The 16,600-nt window shown below is 57.1% G+C and overlaps 1 protein-coding gene across 10 annotated transcripts in view; it reads right to left on the reverse strand.

Annotated features, from left to right (window-relative positions):
- GRM4 (glutamate metabotropic receptor 4) overlaps positions 1-16,600 on the reverse strand; it is a 117,098-nt gene that overhangs the window by 17,580 nt on the left and 82,918 nt on the right. For 8 of the 10 annotated variants that reach the window (XM_029944221.1, XM_029944219.1, XM_029944217.1 and 5 more), the window contains 3 exons: positions 15,460-15,614; positions 13,228-13,368; positions 194-394 (listed from right to left, as the gene is read on the reverse strand). In XM_029944221.1, the coding sequence (XP_029800081.1) occupies positions 194-394; positions 13,228-13,368; positions 15,460-15,614 (497 nt within the window). Of the gene's footprint in view, positions 1-193; positions 395-13,227; positions 13,369-15,459; positions 15,737-16,600 lie in introns of those variants that run through there. The other 2 variants (XM_029944224.1, XM_029944223.1) reach the window with 2 other exon arrangements.

Here is a 16,600-nt window from a genome sequence, read left to right on the forward strand (position 1 = left end):
TGTCTTGGCTGAACTTTTACTAAGAAGCAGGGAGGATCCTGAGCCCAGGGCAGAGACTCCTCTGGGGAGGCCCCTGCATGGAACATCTTAAGAAGTTACATCCCCTGGAAATATCTGAGGAGATATCCCCTAATTTCTACCCAGCAGAACCCCAGGGACCCCTTCCCCTCACTGCATGGCCCAGGACACCCACCTGAGAAGTTGACGTTGCGGATGTACTTGAGCAGCTGGGTGCCGTCCACAGGGTCCATGCGTGGGCAGAGCCCCACGCGCCCCGGACACAGGTCACGGTGCATGGCGTGCAGCGCGTGGCCCATGGCGTACACAGCATCAATCACAAACTGCACCTTCCCCTCCTGCTCATACGCCGAGTCCTGCCCAATGCGCTCTCGGTCTGCAATGAGACAGCCCGAGTGCAGGCGTCCATGAGGCCCACCATCCTCACAAACCATGTGGTGGGGACCAGAGCGGCCCCTGGGGCCAAGAGAGGTGACACAGCCCATCCCCACCCGCCTACCTAGGCCTCTGGGCTCCTCGCCCAACACCTGTCTGTCTCACCCAGGAGACAGTCTTATGGAAGCACCTGGCAGATGATCCCCAAAAGAGGAGGGGATGGGCCACTGTCCTCAACACTGATCACCCTCAGAAGGCAGCCAGCAAGGGGGTCTCCCGGTGGCTGTCCCCCAGCTTGGCCTAGACTAATCACGGGAGCGGCTGGCCCTCACACGGGCTGGGAGTCGCTAGAATGAGAGCTACGTCAGTGAGGACAGCTCACCTGTAGACAGCTGCTCTAGCCGGGGAACCCTGCCCCACCACAGGGTACAGATGGGGAAACTGAGGCCCAGAAAGCGTGAGAGCCTGGCTGCAGATCCCTCAGGGTTCAGGACCCAGGCCACCTGGTGCCACCAGACACCAGAGGTCACCCCCCACCCACTCCTGCCCCATTAGCCAGCGTGAGTGAGCTTTGCCAAATGGGGAACCATTTCCACCCCTGCTCCCACCTCGCTGCAAACTGCAATGGCTCCCCAGGGCACTGTGGCCTTAGGGCTCTGGCCTTCCCATCCTCACCCCCTTGGCCCCAGACCCCGTGCAAGCTCCTTGGCTGCCTGAGGCGTCAATGTCCTTTCAGTAAAAAAGGGATGATAATCCTGCCCCACAGAGGCTTAAGTGAGATGAGGCACAGAAAACACTTGGCACTGAGTGGGTGACTAATCCACATTATCATTGGGCTAAGTTGTCGGAATGGGAGGGTTCTGAGGTGGGCAATGGAGGACCTTGGGCCAGAGCAGGCCAGGAAGGCTTTCTGGAGGAGGAGGTGCTTCCTAGCCTGGGCCCAGGTAACAATCAAACAATCCTAATGAAAAAAAAGGGCTGCTAACTTCTAGTGAGCACCTGCTCTGTGTGAGACATCGTTCTAAGCTCTCTATGCATAAAAACTCCCTGAAATCTCACAAGGGGGTTATGAGGTACATAATTATCCCCGTATTTCCCCACAGGAAAGCCCAGAGGCATCCCAGAACCATGAAGTGCTGAACGCGAACCCAGCTACTCCAGCCCCAAGCCTGCGCACCACTCTACACCTGCCACATGATAAGAGCAGCATTAGAGGGACAGGAAAGCAGGGAGGGGGGAGGAGGGGGCTGGAGGGTGCAGAGTGGAGGCAGGGAAAAGACAGAACGCTAGAGAAGCCTGGCCTCCCTCCTGAGGCCACAGCCCCTGTCCACATCATGGCCGGCAACCTCCTCCCTGGAGACCAGGACAGAGAAATTAGCCCTCACAAGCCCCCTCACCCTGCCATGCACACCCCCCACCTCCCTGCTAGAGGGCCGGTGACGCCTGGCAGAGATGATTCCCCAGTGGCAGAAGTGGTCACACCCCAGCCTAGCCCCAGGGGCCACAGCTTGGGCCTCCCACGTCTACTGTGGGGAGGGCAGTGCCAGGCCCTGCTCCATCCCTCTGCCCAGGATACCTCAGAGGCAGAGACTCAAGGTACCTAGAACCACACCGCCATCCCTGTGGGCTCTCCACCATCTAATCCCCTCACATCCAGAAGGACAGTCGGTGCCCCACCAGGATGTGATGACCAGGCTGTGCCTCTGTCACCCCTCAGCTGTCCAGGCCAGGTAGCCAGGGCCCCACCCCACCCTCAGCCTAGCTCAGGGCTGATACCCCCCACTTGCTGAGTGGACAACAGAAATCATGGGATCAGAATGCTAGAATGGCAAGCCCAAAGGGGTCGTCTGCTCCAAGTCTGCCATTTTACAGATAAGAAAACTAAGGCCTTGAGAGAAAAGGCCTAGGTCACATGACCAGTGGGCCAGGACTCTTGATGACAAGATGAGTGCCCCCAGCTCCAGCCCTTCCCCTCCCTGCCCTCCCTCCTGATCCCATTTGACCTGAGGCCTCAAGAGTCCCAAGCTAACCCCTTGGGTTTCTGCATTTTTAACCAATAAATGGTCACTGTGCCCAACCTGCCCAGGGTTCCCAGAGAGCTGGTGGCACATTTCATATTCATGCCTCGGCCACCAAGACCCTGTGCCCAATGGCAGAACCTGGCTCCAGTTACCCCAGACTCGGGGTCCGAGATCACAAGTCACCAATACTCAGGACAGTGAGAGGGTAGGTGCCCAGTTGGCCCTGGGGACACTGTTCAGTCCTGACAGGCCCACAGTGTGGCCTTGGGGCTGGAAGCAGGGTGGGCTTGGATGCGCCTCCCTGGTTATCTCCTGGTCCGAGAAGGCCCTCACTATCCGCTGTCCCTGCCCTGCATCTGCAGGAGACTGGATTTGAAGTCCAGACTGTCTGGGCTAGAACCCAGCTCCACCAACAACTCTGGCAGTGTGACCTTGGACCCGTCACTTCATCTCTCAGACTTCAGTTCCCTCGTCTGCAAAATGAGGATCGTGATGGTACTACCTCAGAGAGTCAGGATAGGGGCCCTAGGAGAGTTAACAGGTTAACATTCATGAGACCTAAAGAGAGGCCTGGTGTTTGCCATGTGCTACAGAGGTTTGTCAAACACGTGAGGACACAGGAGGTGTGAGTCCACCCCTGCCTCGGAGCCCCTGGGCCCGCAGAGCTTCGCTAATAGACAACATTATTTCTAGGCCAAGGCACAAACAGGCGGGAATAAACATGAAAGGCAAATTCTCCAGCTTCACCAGCCTGCCCTCTTGTTCCAGCGTCTGGTCACAGGGTTCTGAGAACCAGGAGAGAAGCAGAAGGGACAACCCTGTCCCCAGACGGCAACAGAGGGAGGGGGCCGGGGCAGGGCTGCCTGGAAAGTGCTCCCGCTGCCCTGGGCCTGGCCCAGCCCCCAGGTCCTGCTCCCCTCAGCCTGAGGAATGGAAAACATAAAATGCCACTCAACAAACGTGCACTCCCATCACACCCTCATTTCATATGAGGGAGAGACTGAATTATTAACCACGATAGAGGGGACGCTGTGGCCACGGCAGAGAGCAGGCAGCTCTCTCCCAAAGCCAAGGACACACTGGGCCGATGGGCCCTGGCTGTGCGTCCCCTCCTGAGCTACCCTCAGCCTCTCCTCTCTCCTCCTCCAGGGGTCCCTCCTCGGTGGGTCCAACTGAAGCATCCATTCTTGGGCCTCTTGGGTCACATGACCAGTGGGATCATGAGTCACCTGCAGGGACACCAGAGTGAGGAAGACCCTCACTCACCAGGAGAGTCCCCCTCTGCCTGAGGAAGCTTCCACGAGAAGGGGTCTGGGGTCCTGTGGGCGGCCCCTATGTGCTGCCCCTCCAGAATCTCCACCCCAGAGTTGTCAAAGTGTCAGCCAGGCTCTTCCAGAGACTTCTCAACACACTTCCACATCCTTGTGTCAGATCCGGCTCTAATTACAGATGAGAAAATGGGTCCAGTGAGGCGCCCTGCAGAGGACCTGTATATACAAGGGTACACCAGGCCCAGAGCGCACCCTCTGCAAGTAGACCCCTCTCGAACCCCAACGGCCATTCTCCTGAGCTCCTCAGGAAGCAACAATAGCAGAGCCTAAGTGGCTCACAGGGGAAGGGGGGGGTGTGGCAAGGGGGGGGCAGGAGTCATACATACAAGCTAAACATGGACAAGATGCTCCGTCCTGAATGTCTGAAGCCATCACCAGCATGGCCCTCAGCACACCTCCTGATTCCCCAGCAAAGAACCCCACAGCATGGCTGGGGCTCACCCAGAGCCTTCACATGCCTGGCATTTTCTCTTCCCCAAGGGAGGGAGGCGGAACCCGCCCCCCTCACAGAGGAGGTAACCAAGACCTGCAAGCGGTCAAGCAATGTATCTAGAATCTTAGGGGAATCATGGCACTTAGTACCTGCACATACATGCGGGGGACTGGCCTAGCTGGTAAGTGGCAGAGCTGGGATTTGAACCTGGATCTCTCTAGCTCCATAGGAGTTTCCACCACCCTGAACTGTGTCTCCCCTCCTCCCTCCATCCAGCCCCTGGTCTGCCTCCTTCCCATACACACCCCCCCACCTCGTGCTCTGGGGCCCAGGTGCTAAGGATCTCTGCCTATAGGGTTAGAGGAGGTGGTGGCCATGGGGGGGAGGGGGTCAGAAAATCCCTTCACGGGTGGGCCAGGCCCAGGCAGTTCTGGAAGGAAGCATGACACACATTTCTGAGACCACTGGAAGAGATAAATCCCAGACACATGGTGGCAATGACAGCAGCAACAGTTTGAAGACGTCCTAATTGTGTCCCCGGGTACAGTGAGCCAGAGACGCGTTTGGCTCTGCCACGGGTGACAGCCAGACAGGAAACCATCGGGAGAGGATTTTCTCCGTCAAAACCCTGCAGCGATGGTTACTACGGTGACTGCAGCCTTTGTCTGCAGGTTGTAAATTGTAATTGAAATGAGTTTTCAAGGTTAAAATCATCAGAGTTCCTCCTTGTCTCCCCCATGACCTCCCCACCACTCACCCTGCCCAAGCGCAACCCTCCCGGGGTCCGGCACACCCATTCTCGAAGCGGCTCCCTCACATAAAGGAATACAAAGTCAATGACGTGTACACTCACGTGTGTACACATCCACGCATACAGAGGGGCTATACATAGACCTGCATGCGTTGATACACAAGGTCTTTAGGCACACCCATCTTCAAACTCATACACACATAGGTAACATGCACACCACGTGGCACTCATCCAGACAGATCCAGCCGCTGTTGGCCCCAGATGCCCACAGGTGTTTTCTTTGGGAGGTCACATCCGGAAGCACCAGTATCGGGTAAGAATCTGAAATGGGGAAGGGAGGCAGCTGATAGCAGGTGGGCTCAACCCCGCTGGGGACCTCGAGGACACTGTGTCACAGATGCTCCAGCATCACCCGTCTGAGGAGACAAACACAAAGACTGCTCCCGCCAATCTGAGGTCAAGGCCTGCTCCTGGGGGCATTAATTAACTTCACTGGCAAAGCCAAGGCGGAGGAGCACGGAGAGGAGGGGGAGGTGCCTGGCGTGTCCACATAATGCACGTGTAATCCAGCATAGGTGCATGGATACACCACGCACAACTACACATAGACGCCTGAATTTACATACAAACATGCAAACATACGCACCAGTCTTCATCCCTCGGGTAGACTTCCGGGGAGAAGACAGCTGGGCCCGCCTCCCAGCTCTGCCACGGTCCAGCTCCATGACCTAGGTCAAGTAAAATCTCCATTCCTCAAATATAAATCCGAGGTACCAGTACGGACCTCGAGGGGCCAGTAGGAGGATTAAGGTGGCACAGGCGTAACACACCAGCATCATGCCTTAGATACAGAGCGCCTTGTAAACCTGTTTCCTGTCCTCCCAGGCCTTCCTCCCCTGGGCAGCATCCCACTCCCGAGGCCTCTCCCCAAGACCGGCACCCACTCCGTCCTGCCTACGGTCTGCCATGTGCTGGCTTTCCGCCCCTCTGGATGAGACGAGCATGGGGTGCCCACCCCACACAGACAGGGGCCCAGGTCAGCCGGCCTGCTGATACACAGATGGGGGGACAAAGCTGCCACCCTGTGTTTCCTGGCCATCCCCCCTCTTTCTGGATCATCTGTGGTTGAGCCATTCTCCCTGCCACCTCCCTGAAACACACAGGTTTCTCTGAGGGCCCCCCGAGTCCTGCTCCTGAGGCTGGGCTCCACGCTCCCCAGTCCTGCTCCCAAATCACCTGGCAGGCTGTCCCTTGTCTCGGGTCACATTCCTGTTCTTCAGCCTCAGACCCTGATTCCTGCGGAGCCCTGCCCTCCATCAAGACACCCGCTTTCCAGCCTGAGGAATCTCTCCCAGCCTGATCCTATCCTTCAGCCTGTTTCCCCAAACCCAGCATCCACCTTCCCTTCTCTGTCCCGGGGAACTCAGAACCACCTCAGGTACCTCCGGGATCACCGCCTGGGGCAGATGGGAGACCACCTCCGAGGCACCAGGTAAGGGAACCCAGCCAGCAGGGGCGGGCTCCTGACTCTCAGGTGTTCTTTCTGGCTCTGCAGTGGTATAGCCCAGCTTCAAGCCCGTTTTGGAGGTAAACAATTCTTGCAGACCCACAAGAATATGACCCCAGGATGAAAATATTGATGTCGGAAGTTGGAGGTCCCAGCTGTGACAAAGACTTCCAACTGCAGATGACCACAGCAGCGGAGAAGCCATATCTCTGAAATTGGTAAAGGTCACCTCTGGATAGCCAATGAACAAAAAAGTCTCGTCCTGGAACTCCTAGGTCCCTGAGAGTCTGACTTCAAGAACATGTCTCCAGATGTCCAGAGACCCCGGTCTGAGAAACAGGACATGCGTGTCAGAGCCAGATAGGAGCAGCTTGGAACCCCCCTTTAGGACTCTTGCAGTCCTGGCGAGGTGCTTAGCATCTCTGAGTTCTGGTCCCCTGGTCTGTGAAAGGCACCCGGCACCCAGGACCACAAGACGAGAGTAATGCAAGAGCAGAAGAGCGAGCAGGGCCATTCTCTGCCCCCTGCTGATTCTGAAGCCTGTGCACCTCCACCCAGGAGGAGAGCCTGGACTTAGCTCTCCAGGACAGGGTGGGACAGGGCCTGGGGGCGAAGGGAAGGCAGCTCCGGGGACGGGAAAGGCAGTAGCCCCTTCTCCCCCATCACTGAGCCATGCTCCTTCCCCACTCCAGAAGAACCTAGCTTTCCCTCCAGTGGATCTTTCCTATCAACGTGGAAATATCCCCTAATCACCCCCATTTAAACAAACAAAAACCCTCTCTTGACACCCCACCCCCACCCCCAGCCAGCATCCCTCTTTCTCTGTGTACAGTGGAACTTCTCGAAAGCATTGTTCCTACTCAACATCATCAATTTCTCTCCCTTGTTTTCCGGACCATCTCTGCTCCTGGTTTTGCACCCATCCCCCCAGGGGGTCTCCCCATGCTGCCAAATCCCCTCACCCATCCTCCATCCCATCTCACTTGCCCCCCCACCCCCCAGCAGCATGACAGTGCATGACAGGACAGGACTGAACTCCTCTCCCTACCCCTTGACGTGTCAGTGTCCAGGGCTCAGTGCAGGGACCCCAATGACACTCCCTCCCTTGGTGTCCCCAGCCAGGCCCATCCCTGTGCTGACAACTCCCCAAATCCCAAGGCCAGCCACACCTCACCCCTAACGCCAGCTTGTGCCCCCAAATCCAACAGGCATCTCGGGACTAACCCGAGCTCCCAACTCTTCTTCCCAGCCCCACCTTCCTTCACCCATGTCACCCTCGCCCAAGAGCCATACAGCCACCCTTGATTTCCTGTCTTCTCTCACCTGGAACCCCTCAGCAAACGCCACGGCCACTCTGCAAAAATCTGACCCCTTCTCACCTCCAAGGCCACCACCTGCTCCAGACGCGTTACCTCCGCCCAGACTACAGCACCGGCCTCTGGACTGGCCTCCCACTCTCCCCTCACCCCACCTCCTCTCACTCCGCAGACAGAGTGAGCTTGTTAGAACAGAAGCCAGATCCCATCAATCCTCTCTTCACACCCCACAATGGCTTGGTCTCATTCTGCATAAAAGACTAAATCCCCACAAACTGCCTATAAGGCCCCCTGGAAGGGCCAGCTCACCCACCTCTCTAACCTCACCTCCTTCCTGTTATACTCTCTGCTTCAACCACACGGGCCTCCTCACTGCTCCCCAGGCCTGCCGGGTATGAGGCTGCCTCCTCCAGACCTTTGCACACGCTGTGCCCTCTGCCTGGCATGCTCGTTCCCAGGTCACACGGCTGGCTCTCGCACTGCCTTGGGTCCTTGCTCAAGCATCACCTTCTCCGCGAGAACGTCTGCCCTCACGATTTAAAAGTGCAACCTCCCTCATCTCCCAGAACTTTCCATTTCCTTCCTGAGTCTGCTCTCTCCAGTCTCAGGATTGGGCCCTCCTTGGAGACCCATGGCACTGACTGCCCAGCCTACCCCACCCACCGTCACCTTGTATAGAGGGCCGTGCTAACTCTCTGCTGCAGTGGGAGTGCCCCGGGGGTGCCAGTGGCCCTCACAGAGCCCGGCACAGGGCTGGGTGCACAGTCAGCCACTCAGTGGAAGCCGGTGGAACAAGCGAGAAGCGGCACTGAGGGAAAGGGCCGAGGATCCCTCCGGCCACCATATGGCTGGCGGCTTGAGTGAAGATGAGTTGCTCTAGCGGGTGGCACCCACTGGAGATCATGGGTAATTCCAAATGTTGGTCCTCCTTCCTTTCCCCAGGAAGGAGGCTTTCTCAGCCTCTTTTGGGAAAGTGTAAATAGGAAGATCCTTCAAGGCCAGGCTGGAATACCCAGGAAGGCCTTGGGGCTAGGACATCGGCTGCTCTGAGGCAGGACATCTGGGAAGCTGGGCCAGCCAGGTTCAAATCCCAGCTCTGTTCCTCATGATCGTGTGATTGGGGGCAAGTCTTTAGCCTCTCTGAACCTCAGTTTCCTCATCTGTAAAATAGGTTGCTGGGAAGATTAAAAGCAAAACACTAAAACAGAGCCTGACAAGTAATAAATGCTATCTATCAGCGGTGATTATTATTATTGGTGGTGGTGCTGTGGCTGTTAGCGCAGGCTGGGTGACAGGAGTCTCCCCACATATTTCCAGCTGCCACGCGGCCACCCTCCCTCTCGGAGCGCCCAGCCCCCGGGAACAGCAGGCAGTAAATATCTCCTGTTTCCTCATAAACCGGGCCTTCCTCCCCTCAGCCGTCACCTGGCTGGCAGTGCTGTCAAAAAGACAGATGCCACATCTGCCTTGTTTACGGCTTTAATTCCTGAACCCTCTCTGCGTGCTCCCAGGGAGGGTGCTCCCAGGGAATGGGGGGCAGGGGCTGCCTTCCTCTGGGCCTTGACAGCTGCATAGATTCCCCACTCAGGGACCCCAACCTAGCTCAGGTCCGGGGTGGCCCCTGGGTGATTTGCAAGTGCTCCCCACAGATCACATCCATCCCTTCTCTGGGAAAAGGTTTGCAAGGTAGCTCTGCTGGGGGATGGGGCTCTAGGGGAGGATGGCCATGTGTACTAGGATGCCCACTTTACACATGAGGAAACTGAGGCCCTAAGAGGTAAAATGTCTCGCAGGGTCACGCAGCTAGGAAGTGGCCACACCAGGACTCACGCCGGGTATGCTCTCACCCTCACCACCTTGAGACACGCCAGCCCAATCTCCAACTGCCAGTGTCTGCTGCTCTTTTGAGACTTTCTCTGGTCACAGCAGTTCTCTCCCCAGCCATTTGGCAGGCAGATGGACGAGCTGAGGAATTGGCGCCCTCCAGGAGCGGCATGTGGGACTGAAACAGGCAGAGGTTAGCACCAAGGGGACCCGATAGAAGGCCACCAGTGTTGAGGGGCAGGCGTCCTGGAAAAAGTAAGTGGGAAGCCAGAATCTGGAGACAGAGGTGGGGGCGGCAGAGAACACAGAGCATTGCCTGGGCCGGCTGGGGCCCTGGAGGAGTGGGAAAGAAGAAAACAAGAGTCGGAGCAGGGCACATGCTCTAGGGCCAGGCTGCCTGGGTGTAAATCCAGTTCTGCCGATTCTCTAGTGCTGTGATGGTCTCAAAGGGCCTCAGTAGCCTCTTCTGTAAAATGGGTGCTGCCCCTGTGCCTCTACCAACTGCCCTCCCTCATCTGGGACCCTACCAGTGACAGACAGAACTGGTGCCAACAGACTCGGAAATCCCTCTCTCCCACTCAACAATTGTACGAGCACCGATCACAGCATTTTCCAGCCAGCCTTCTGATACACCGTGTCTCCCGTCCTCCCAACAGCCCACTGACTGGGTGACTCCCCTGCCGTCTCTGAGACTCAGAGAGGTGAAATGACTTGTCCAAGGTCTCACAGCAGGGAGGACACAGAGTCAGATCCAGACCTGGGGTGAGTCCTTCCCTTGTCCCCCCAGCTGCCCAGTGCTCCCCCGGCCTCCCTGGCCTAAGACATTCTTCCGAGGGAGCGGCTCAGCTCAAACCTGCATAGGGCCATGGGAAGCCAGAGCCGCCTCCCCCTCACCCAGGGGGGGTTTCAGGCCCCGCCTACATTCCCAGCGGTAGCCCTGCTCCACAAGTTAGCCGGAGATGGGCGGGCTCACCGCACCAACTTGGGGCTACACCTCGGCTCCTGCCAGCCTCCCCTGGGGCTTCGGCTGCAGCAAGAAGGCAAGAAGGCTCAGGGTCAGCTGTGACGGGCTGTCCTCCTCCTCATCACCTGGTGTTCATTCCAGCCTTGGCTTCTTTGTTCACGCTCCCCGCCCCCTGCCCCCAGGCCTGGGTGCTGTCCTCCCTCCCATCACTGCCTCTCCCTCTGAGCCAGAGGCTACCACAATTTGCCACACAGTAGAACCACCCGGGGCACTTTTTAAAAATCCCGATGCCCAGGTTGCACCCAGAACCAATTCACTCAGAATGTGTGGGAGAGTCAGGCATCAGCAGCTTCAAAAGCTCCCTGGGAAATTCACCGTGAACAAGCTTCGCCCACCCTGGTTCCTAGCCCTAAGTACACATAAAATCACCTGGGGAGCTTTCACAAACTCCACAGCCCAGGCCCCACCCCTGTGGTTCTGATTTAATGGGTCTGGGGGTGGTGCTGGTATAGTTTTAAAAGCTTCCAGGTGATTCTCGTGCACAGCTGGGCCTGAGAGCCACCATTTCCCAATTCACAAAGCGCCTCCATTAATACTTTCTCACTTCGAACCCGAGACAGCCTCTGGGCCAGCTCACATGAATCCCATTTCTCAGATAAGAAGGCAAAGGCCCAGCGAAGCCACAGAGCATGCCTCGGGCTCCCAGGGAAGCTCCTGGATTCTGCTCTAGGCCTCCTTCCTCCACCTGCTCCTACAGCCTAAATATCTCCCTCCGAGCTGCGGAGATGTGTCCCTCTCCGCAGCTCACCAGCGTGGCGGGGGACGTTTGCTAACCCTGACCCGGGACCTGGGCCTCTGGGGAGAGCCTATAGGGGGCTAACCAAGGCTCTCTCCCTCCCTCCCCTCCCAGAAAGCCCCTCGCCCTTGGGAGGCTAGACATGGGAAGCCCCAGATAGCCATCTTGCTCCCCAGCTCCAGTCTCACCTCTCCCGGCCTCAAGCCAAGTCTGGTGACTTATAATCAGGGTGAACTCACCATTTTCCAACCCCACTTAGGGACTTTTAAGAATAAAAGGGATGTGTTCAAAAATTATGCCAGGAGACAAGGAGTGAAATGACGCTTGGTCACCCTACCCATGGAGGCTCCATCTCCCATACTCAGGCATGTGTGTACTTCTCAAATCTCCTCCGTGATTACTGCCTGATAAAGGCATTTGCTGTGCAGCCTTCGGCAAGTTGCTTGGCCTCTCTGACTCCCCACAGTCTCCTGTATAATATGGGGGCCACAAAAGTCCCTACAGCTGTTTTAAGAGGGAAATGAGATGGTGTCTGTAAAGTATCTGGAACATGACCAGATGCATACCAGACAGTGGTATCTATGGCTATTAGCTCATCCAGCAACAGAAGCCCCCACGAGACAAATAGACACATACCCCTTCCCCCTTAGACCGACTGACTCATGCACATACGCAGCCACACACATCCACACACTGCCACGCACACCCACACTTCAGCTGGCCTGCTGGGCCCCAGGGGATACCCAGGGTCCTAAGTGGCCAATATTCCTGATCCCAGAGGGCCCTGGCCACCAGAGGGCAGCACCCTCCTCACCTACCCACCAACCTAATCCTACTTCCTCCTCCCCAGCCCTGGGGATCTATCTCCCAACTGCCTAAAACTCCATGCGACATATCCGGCACCCAGTCCAGCGGCCCTTTGCTCGTCTGGCCCTACGCCCAAGCTACAACGAATAGTCCAGGAGGATACAAGAGGGACTCCACCATACTCACACTTCATTCATGTTGAAGACACCCGGAGCCCCCTCAAAGTCACTGAGGCAGATCCAGCTGCAGGACCGCGCAGACCAGGAGTACACAAGGACCCACATCTGAATGTATCCAAATGTGAACACACCATGATGGCTACCCTAAGGGACTTAGGGCCTAGAGCTCAGACCTAAGTTCAAATCCTGCTCAACCACCCTCATCTATGAGAACTCAGGTCCCTTTACTTACCTTCTCTAAGCCTCTGTTTCTCAACCTGTAAAATAGACCCGTTGTCCCATCCTCCTGTGGCTCATTCCCTTTCCTTTTCAGGACTCTGCTCCAATGCTACCTTTACAGGAAGGCTCTCTCTCTCTCTCTCTTTTTTAAAATTTATTTCTACTGTACATTTTCTGACATATTTTTTATAGTTGGCTTATTTATCTCATTTAAATGTTTTCCTATTAGGATAAAAATTCCAAGAGATTTTTGACTCATTCGGTGCTATACCCACAACGCTTGGAACAGGGAGTCAAAGTGGCATATGTTGAATGAAGGAACCGTGAGGTTTCTGCAAAAAGCTCAGACCAGTGAGCTTCCGGACTCTCATACGGGGCAGCTGGGGTCAATTCTGAGAGCTCATCCTAGGGACATCCAGATGAACCCCACGATGGCCACAGGCCGGAGGAAAACTCTGCTGAGACCCAGAAGCCCCATCTCCCCACCACCCTCATGAGCATCACAGCCGCCTGAGAGCACTGCGGAGGTTTCTCGGACTCTGACCGCTCCGCTACCCAAGGCTTCCGAGCCAGAAAGGCCCTGACCCCGCCCCCTCATACCCCGCCCCCAGGCTCCAGCCCCGCCCCACTCCCGCGGGAGGCCCACCCCCCCAGGCCCCGCCTGCCCCGGCCCCGCGCGTGCTCACTGGTGCACTTCTTGACGTGGCTGCCCTTCTTGAGCGCGTGACGGCTCAGCTTGCAGTGGAAGTTGTCCTCCCAGAACTCGGCAAACCAGATGTTACGCCGGTTGTTGTCCAGCGTGCGGCTGGAGAAGTAGCGGTCGAAGCCTGGCAGGGAACCGACCAAGACGTCAGGGCCTCGCCGCACCCCTTACCCACCTGCCCCCAGCCCTTCCGCCTCCACTACCCTGAGATTTAGGGATGACCCTAGTGGGGGGAGGGAGGAAGGAATGAGCATAACCTCTGATCCAGGGCTCGGCCGGGGAAAAACAAAATGTGGAGCATTTCATTTCATTCAGAATGAAAAGAGCTGTATTAAGTCCCAGGGGGAGCATATGTAATCTTACAACTGCTGCCTTTCTGGAAGAGAAGTGCCCAGTGTAGGAGGCTTTGCCTTTTAACCACCAGAATGCTAATATCGGGGCTGGGCGTCCTGAGATCTGAACAGAGTCTGGCGGGAGCTGACCAAAGCTGGGAGCCCCTGAGCTCTCCGGTTCTGAGAAGAGGGAGGGCAGGGAATGACCCTGGTCATACAGCAAGACCGGGGCCTAGATCTTCTGCCTTCAAGTCCAGAACTGCCTCCATCACTGACAGACACACCTGCCTCCTTCAGATGTTCCAAAGGGGACTCACCAACACGGCTCTAAGCCCAGGACCACTCCTCCCCCCACCCAGGGTGGACAGGCTGGGGGTGAAGAAGGCCTCTCTCCTCCCAGTGCCCCTTCTGTATTGATGACTGTTCTGGGTAATGTGCCTGGTTGACTGAGCTGCTTGGGGTGGGCCAAAAGGCCCGGAAGTTCAGTAGGGTCCACCCTGTGTGGCGAGCTTCCTGTCTAGGGCTGGTACAAGTGGAGGTTCAGTGGCTGTGGGAGAAAAGCTGACATGGGTGAGGGACTGGGCTGGGCAGGGTCTCCCAGCCCTGGTGCCCTGGACGCTTTGGGCCCCGTCATTCTTTGTTGCAGGGCACTGTCCTGTGCAGTGCAGGAGGTAAACAGCATCCCTGGCCTCCACGCACTCGATGCCAGCAGCATCACCCCCATGTGTGACAACCAAAAATGTCTCCAGACATTGCCAAAGGGCCTTTGGGGGTCAAATCACCCCCGATGAGAACCACTGCTCAAAATCTTCTGTAAGATCCCAGAGGGAAAAGGGACTTGTCAAGCGAGTTCTGGGTTCAAATCCCAGCTATGCCACCTAATAGCCACTATATGTCATGTAAACTCTCTGAGCCTTAATACATTTATTTACTAAATGTGTATAAGTGTCCTGTGGGGTTGCTGAGAAGACTAAATGAGATATCTATGCTAGCCAGTTACTGTTATTTTGTGTTTACTCTGGCTTGAGGCTGAGAAGAGGAATGTGGAAACGTCTGTAGCGTACTCCCTCTGCCTAAGGGTAGAGAGCACACTGCTGTGTGACCTTGAGCAAGTGCCTCCGGTGCTCAGGCCTTGGTGTCTCGGAAAGACTGGGAGACGGATGTCTGCAGGCCTTTCCAGCTCCATCAATGAAGCAAGAGCAGGGGAGAAGGCTCTGGGAGTCTGCCTCCCCTGTGGTGAAGACAGTGAGGTCCCTGCCAAATTGGGCCATTAATGGGAACTTCACGCCTCACTCAGCCAGGTTCCGGCCAGGGCAGTCTGTTCCTACCCAGAGTGACTGTGGGTTCTGTCCCAAGAGGAAGGGATGCAGGACAGGCCCTCCCCCAACACCACCCAGGGCTTGCCAGACCCAAGCACCCCTGCAGGGAGAACTCCGTGCCCCTGGCACAGCACCCTCTTCTTGTCACCTGCTCATAGCTCCTCACCTCTTCTGACAGAGGACTTGCCCCAGGCAGGGCAGCGCCTTGTCCCTCTGTCCCAGATGAGAGAAGGGATGGAAGTGTTTGCGGATGAAGGAAAGTCCTTGATAAATAAGCTTCCTGTACACACCGCACATCCCCAATGCCCAAAAATGAGAAGGGAGAAGAAAGGTCGTGAATCTGGATTTGAATCCTGCTGGGTGGAGTGAGGCTAGAAAGGCCGCCCAGCCTAGACCATCAGCACACAGAGAGTGTGGGCCAAGGAAGAGGAAAGGCAGGATGCGGGGAGACGGAGTGGGCGAGGAATGGAGTAGGGGGACGGGAAGAAGGAACAACTAGGAATGACCTTGACAGCGGTGGCAGGTGGGAGCAGCGGGCGTGGAGTCCCGGGCTGCCCGGCCTACCTCGCACAGACATCCTCTTGGGGAGGATGGTGACAGCGCCCTCCGCCACCTCCTCCAGGTGCAGCACCGGTGCGCTCTTGGAGCCCCAGCTATCCGAGCCCATCCAGAAGAAGTGGCCTGTCTGGTTAGCCTTCCGTGCTGCCTCCAGCACACGCCTGTGGGAACACACGTGGCCCGGCCCGGCCATGTCTGCCCATGCAACTGCCCCGCCCTGGCCATGCCTGTTTGGGGGCCCTTGGCTGACCCCCTGCCCTGACACACACCTGTCCCCCTCCTAGCCCAAGCCTGTCCCCCAGGCCCATGGTTCCCCTTGCCTTGGCCCACACCTGCCTGCAGACCCATGGCCAGTCCCTGCAGCCCCTCCCTGTCCCCTGGGCCCACCCCTGCCCACAGGCCCAGCATGCTCCTCCAGACCCACTCCTGCCCCTGGGGCCATGTCTGTCCTTGCAAAAACCCAACCCGCTTCCCAAGTCCATACAGGCCCCCTATCTGACTCAGGCCCCTGGAACAACATCTGCCTGCCAGCCTGTGTCCTCTTGGGTTCATGTCACCTGGCCGTAATGCCACACCACAGCTTTTGGCTCCTTTTCACATTTATAGGTGTGCACATGCGAACACACACACACACACACACACAGTCTCTCTCTCTCTCTCTCTCTCTCTCTCTCCTGCAATTGCTGCTTCCCTTCCAGAAGAGCCCTTTCCACCCCACCTCTTTCAGTGCCAAAAAGCTGCTGTCCACCCCCACCTGGATGGAGGATATCACAGCCCCACATTAATGACATTGGTCGTAATCAAATCAGGGACCCTAGAGCCCATCACAGGGTGGAGCCCACAGGAGCCGCTCAGGGAGAGAAAAAACCAAGGAGGACTAGGAAGAATTCTCCCAACCCAGCTCTTCCCATGGGGCAGGGCGGGGGGCGGGGGGTGGGGGGACGGGGAGACTGGAGCACAGAGGAGGCAAGCAACTTGCTTGGGATTGCACAGCAAGTGAGAGGCTGTGATGCTGGAAACTGGGGCACAGCCACCAGGGCTCGGGAGGGGCTGCTGGGCCTGTGCAGGAAGCAGCCAGCTGGGGGGGGGGGGGCAGTGCAGACAGCCTGGGGCTGCTGGGGACAAACATGTTACCAGGCCCCAGAGT

Source organism: Suricata suricatta, chromosome 7 (genome assembly GCF_006229205.1).
Source record: "Suricata suricatta isolate VVHF042 chromosome 7, meerkat_22Aug2017_6uvM2_HiC, whole genome shotgun sequence".
NCBI classification, from domain to species: domain Eukaryota; kingdom Metazoa; phylum Chordata; class Mammalia; order Carnivora; family Herpestidae; genus Suricata; species Suricata suricatta.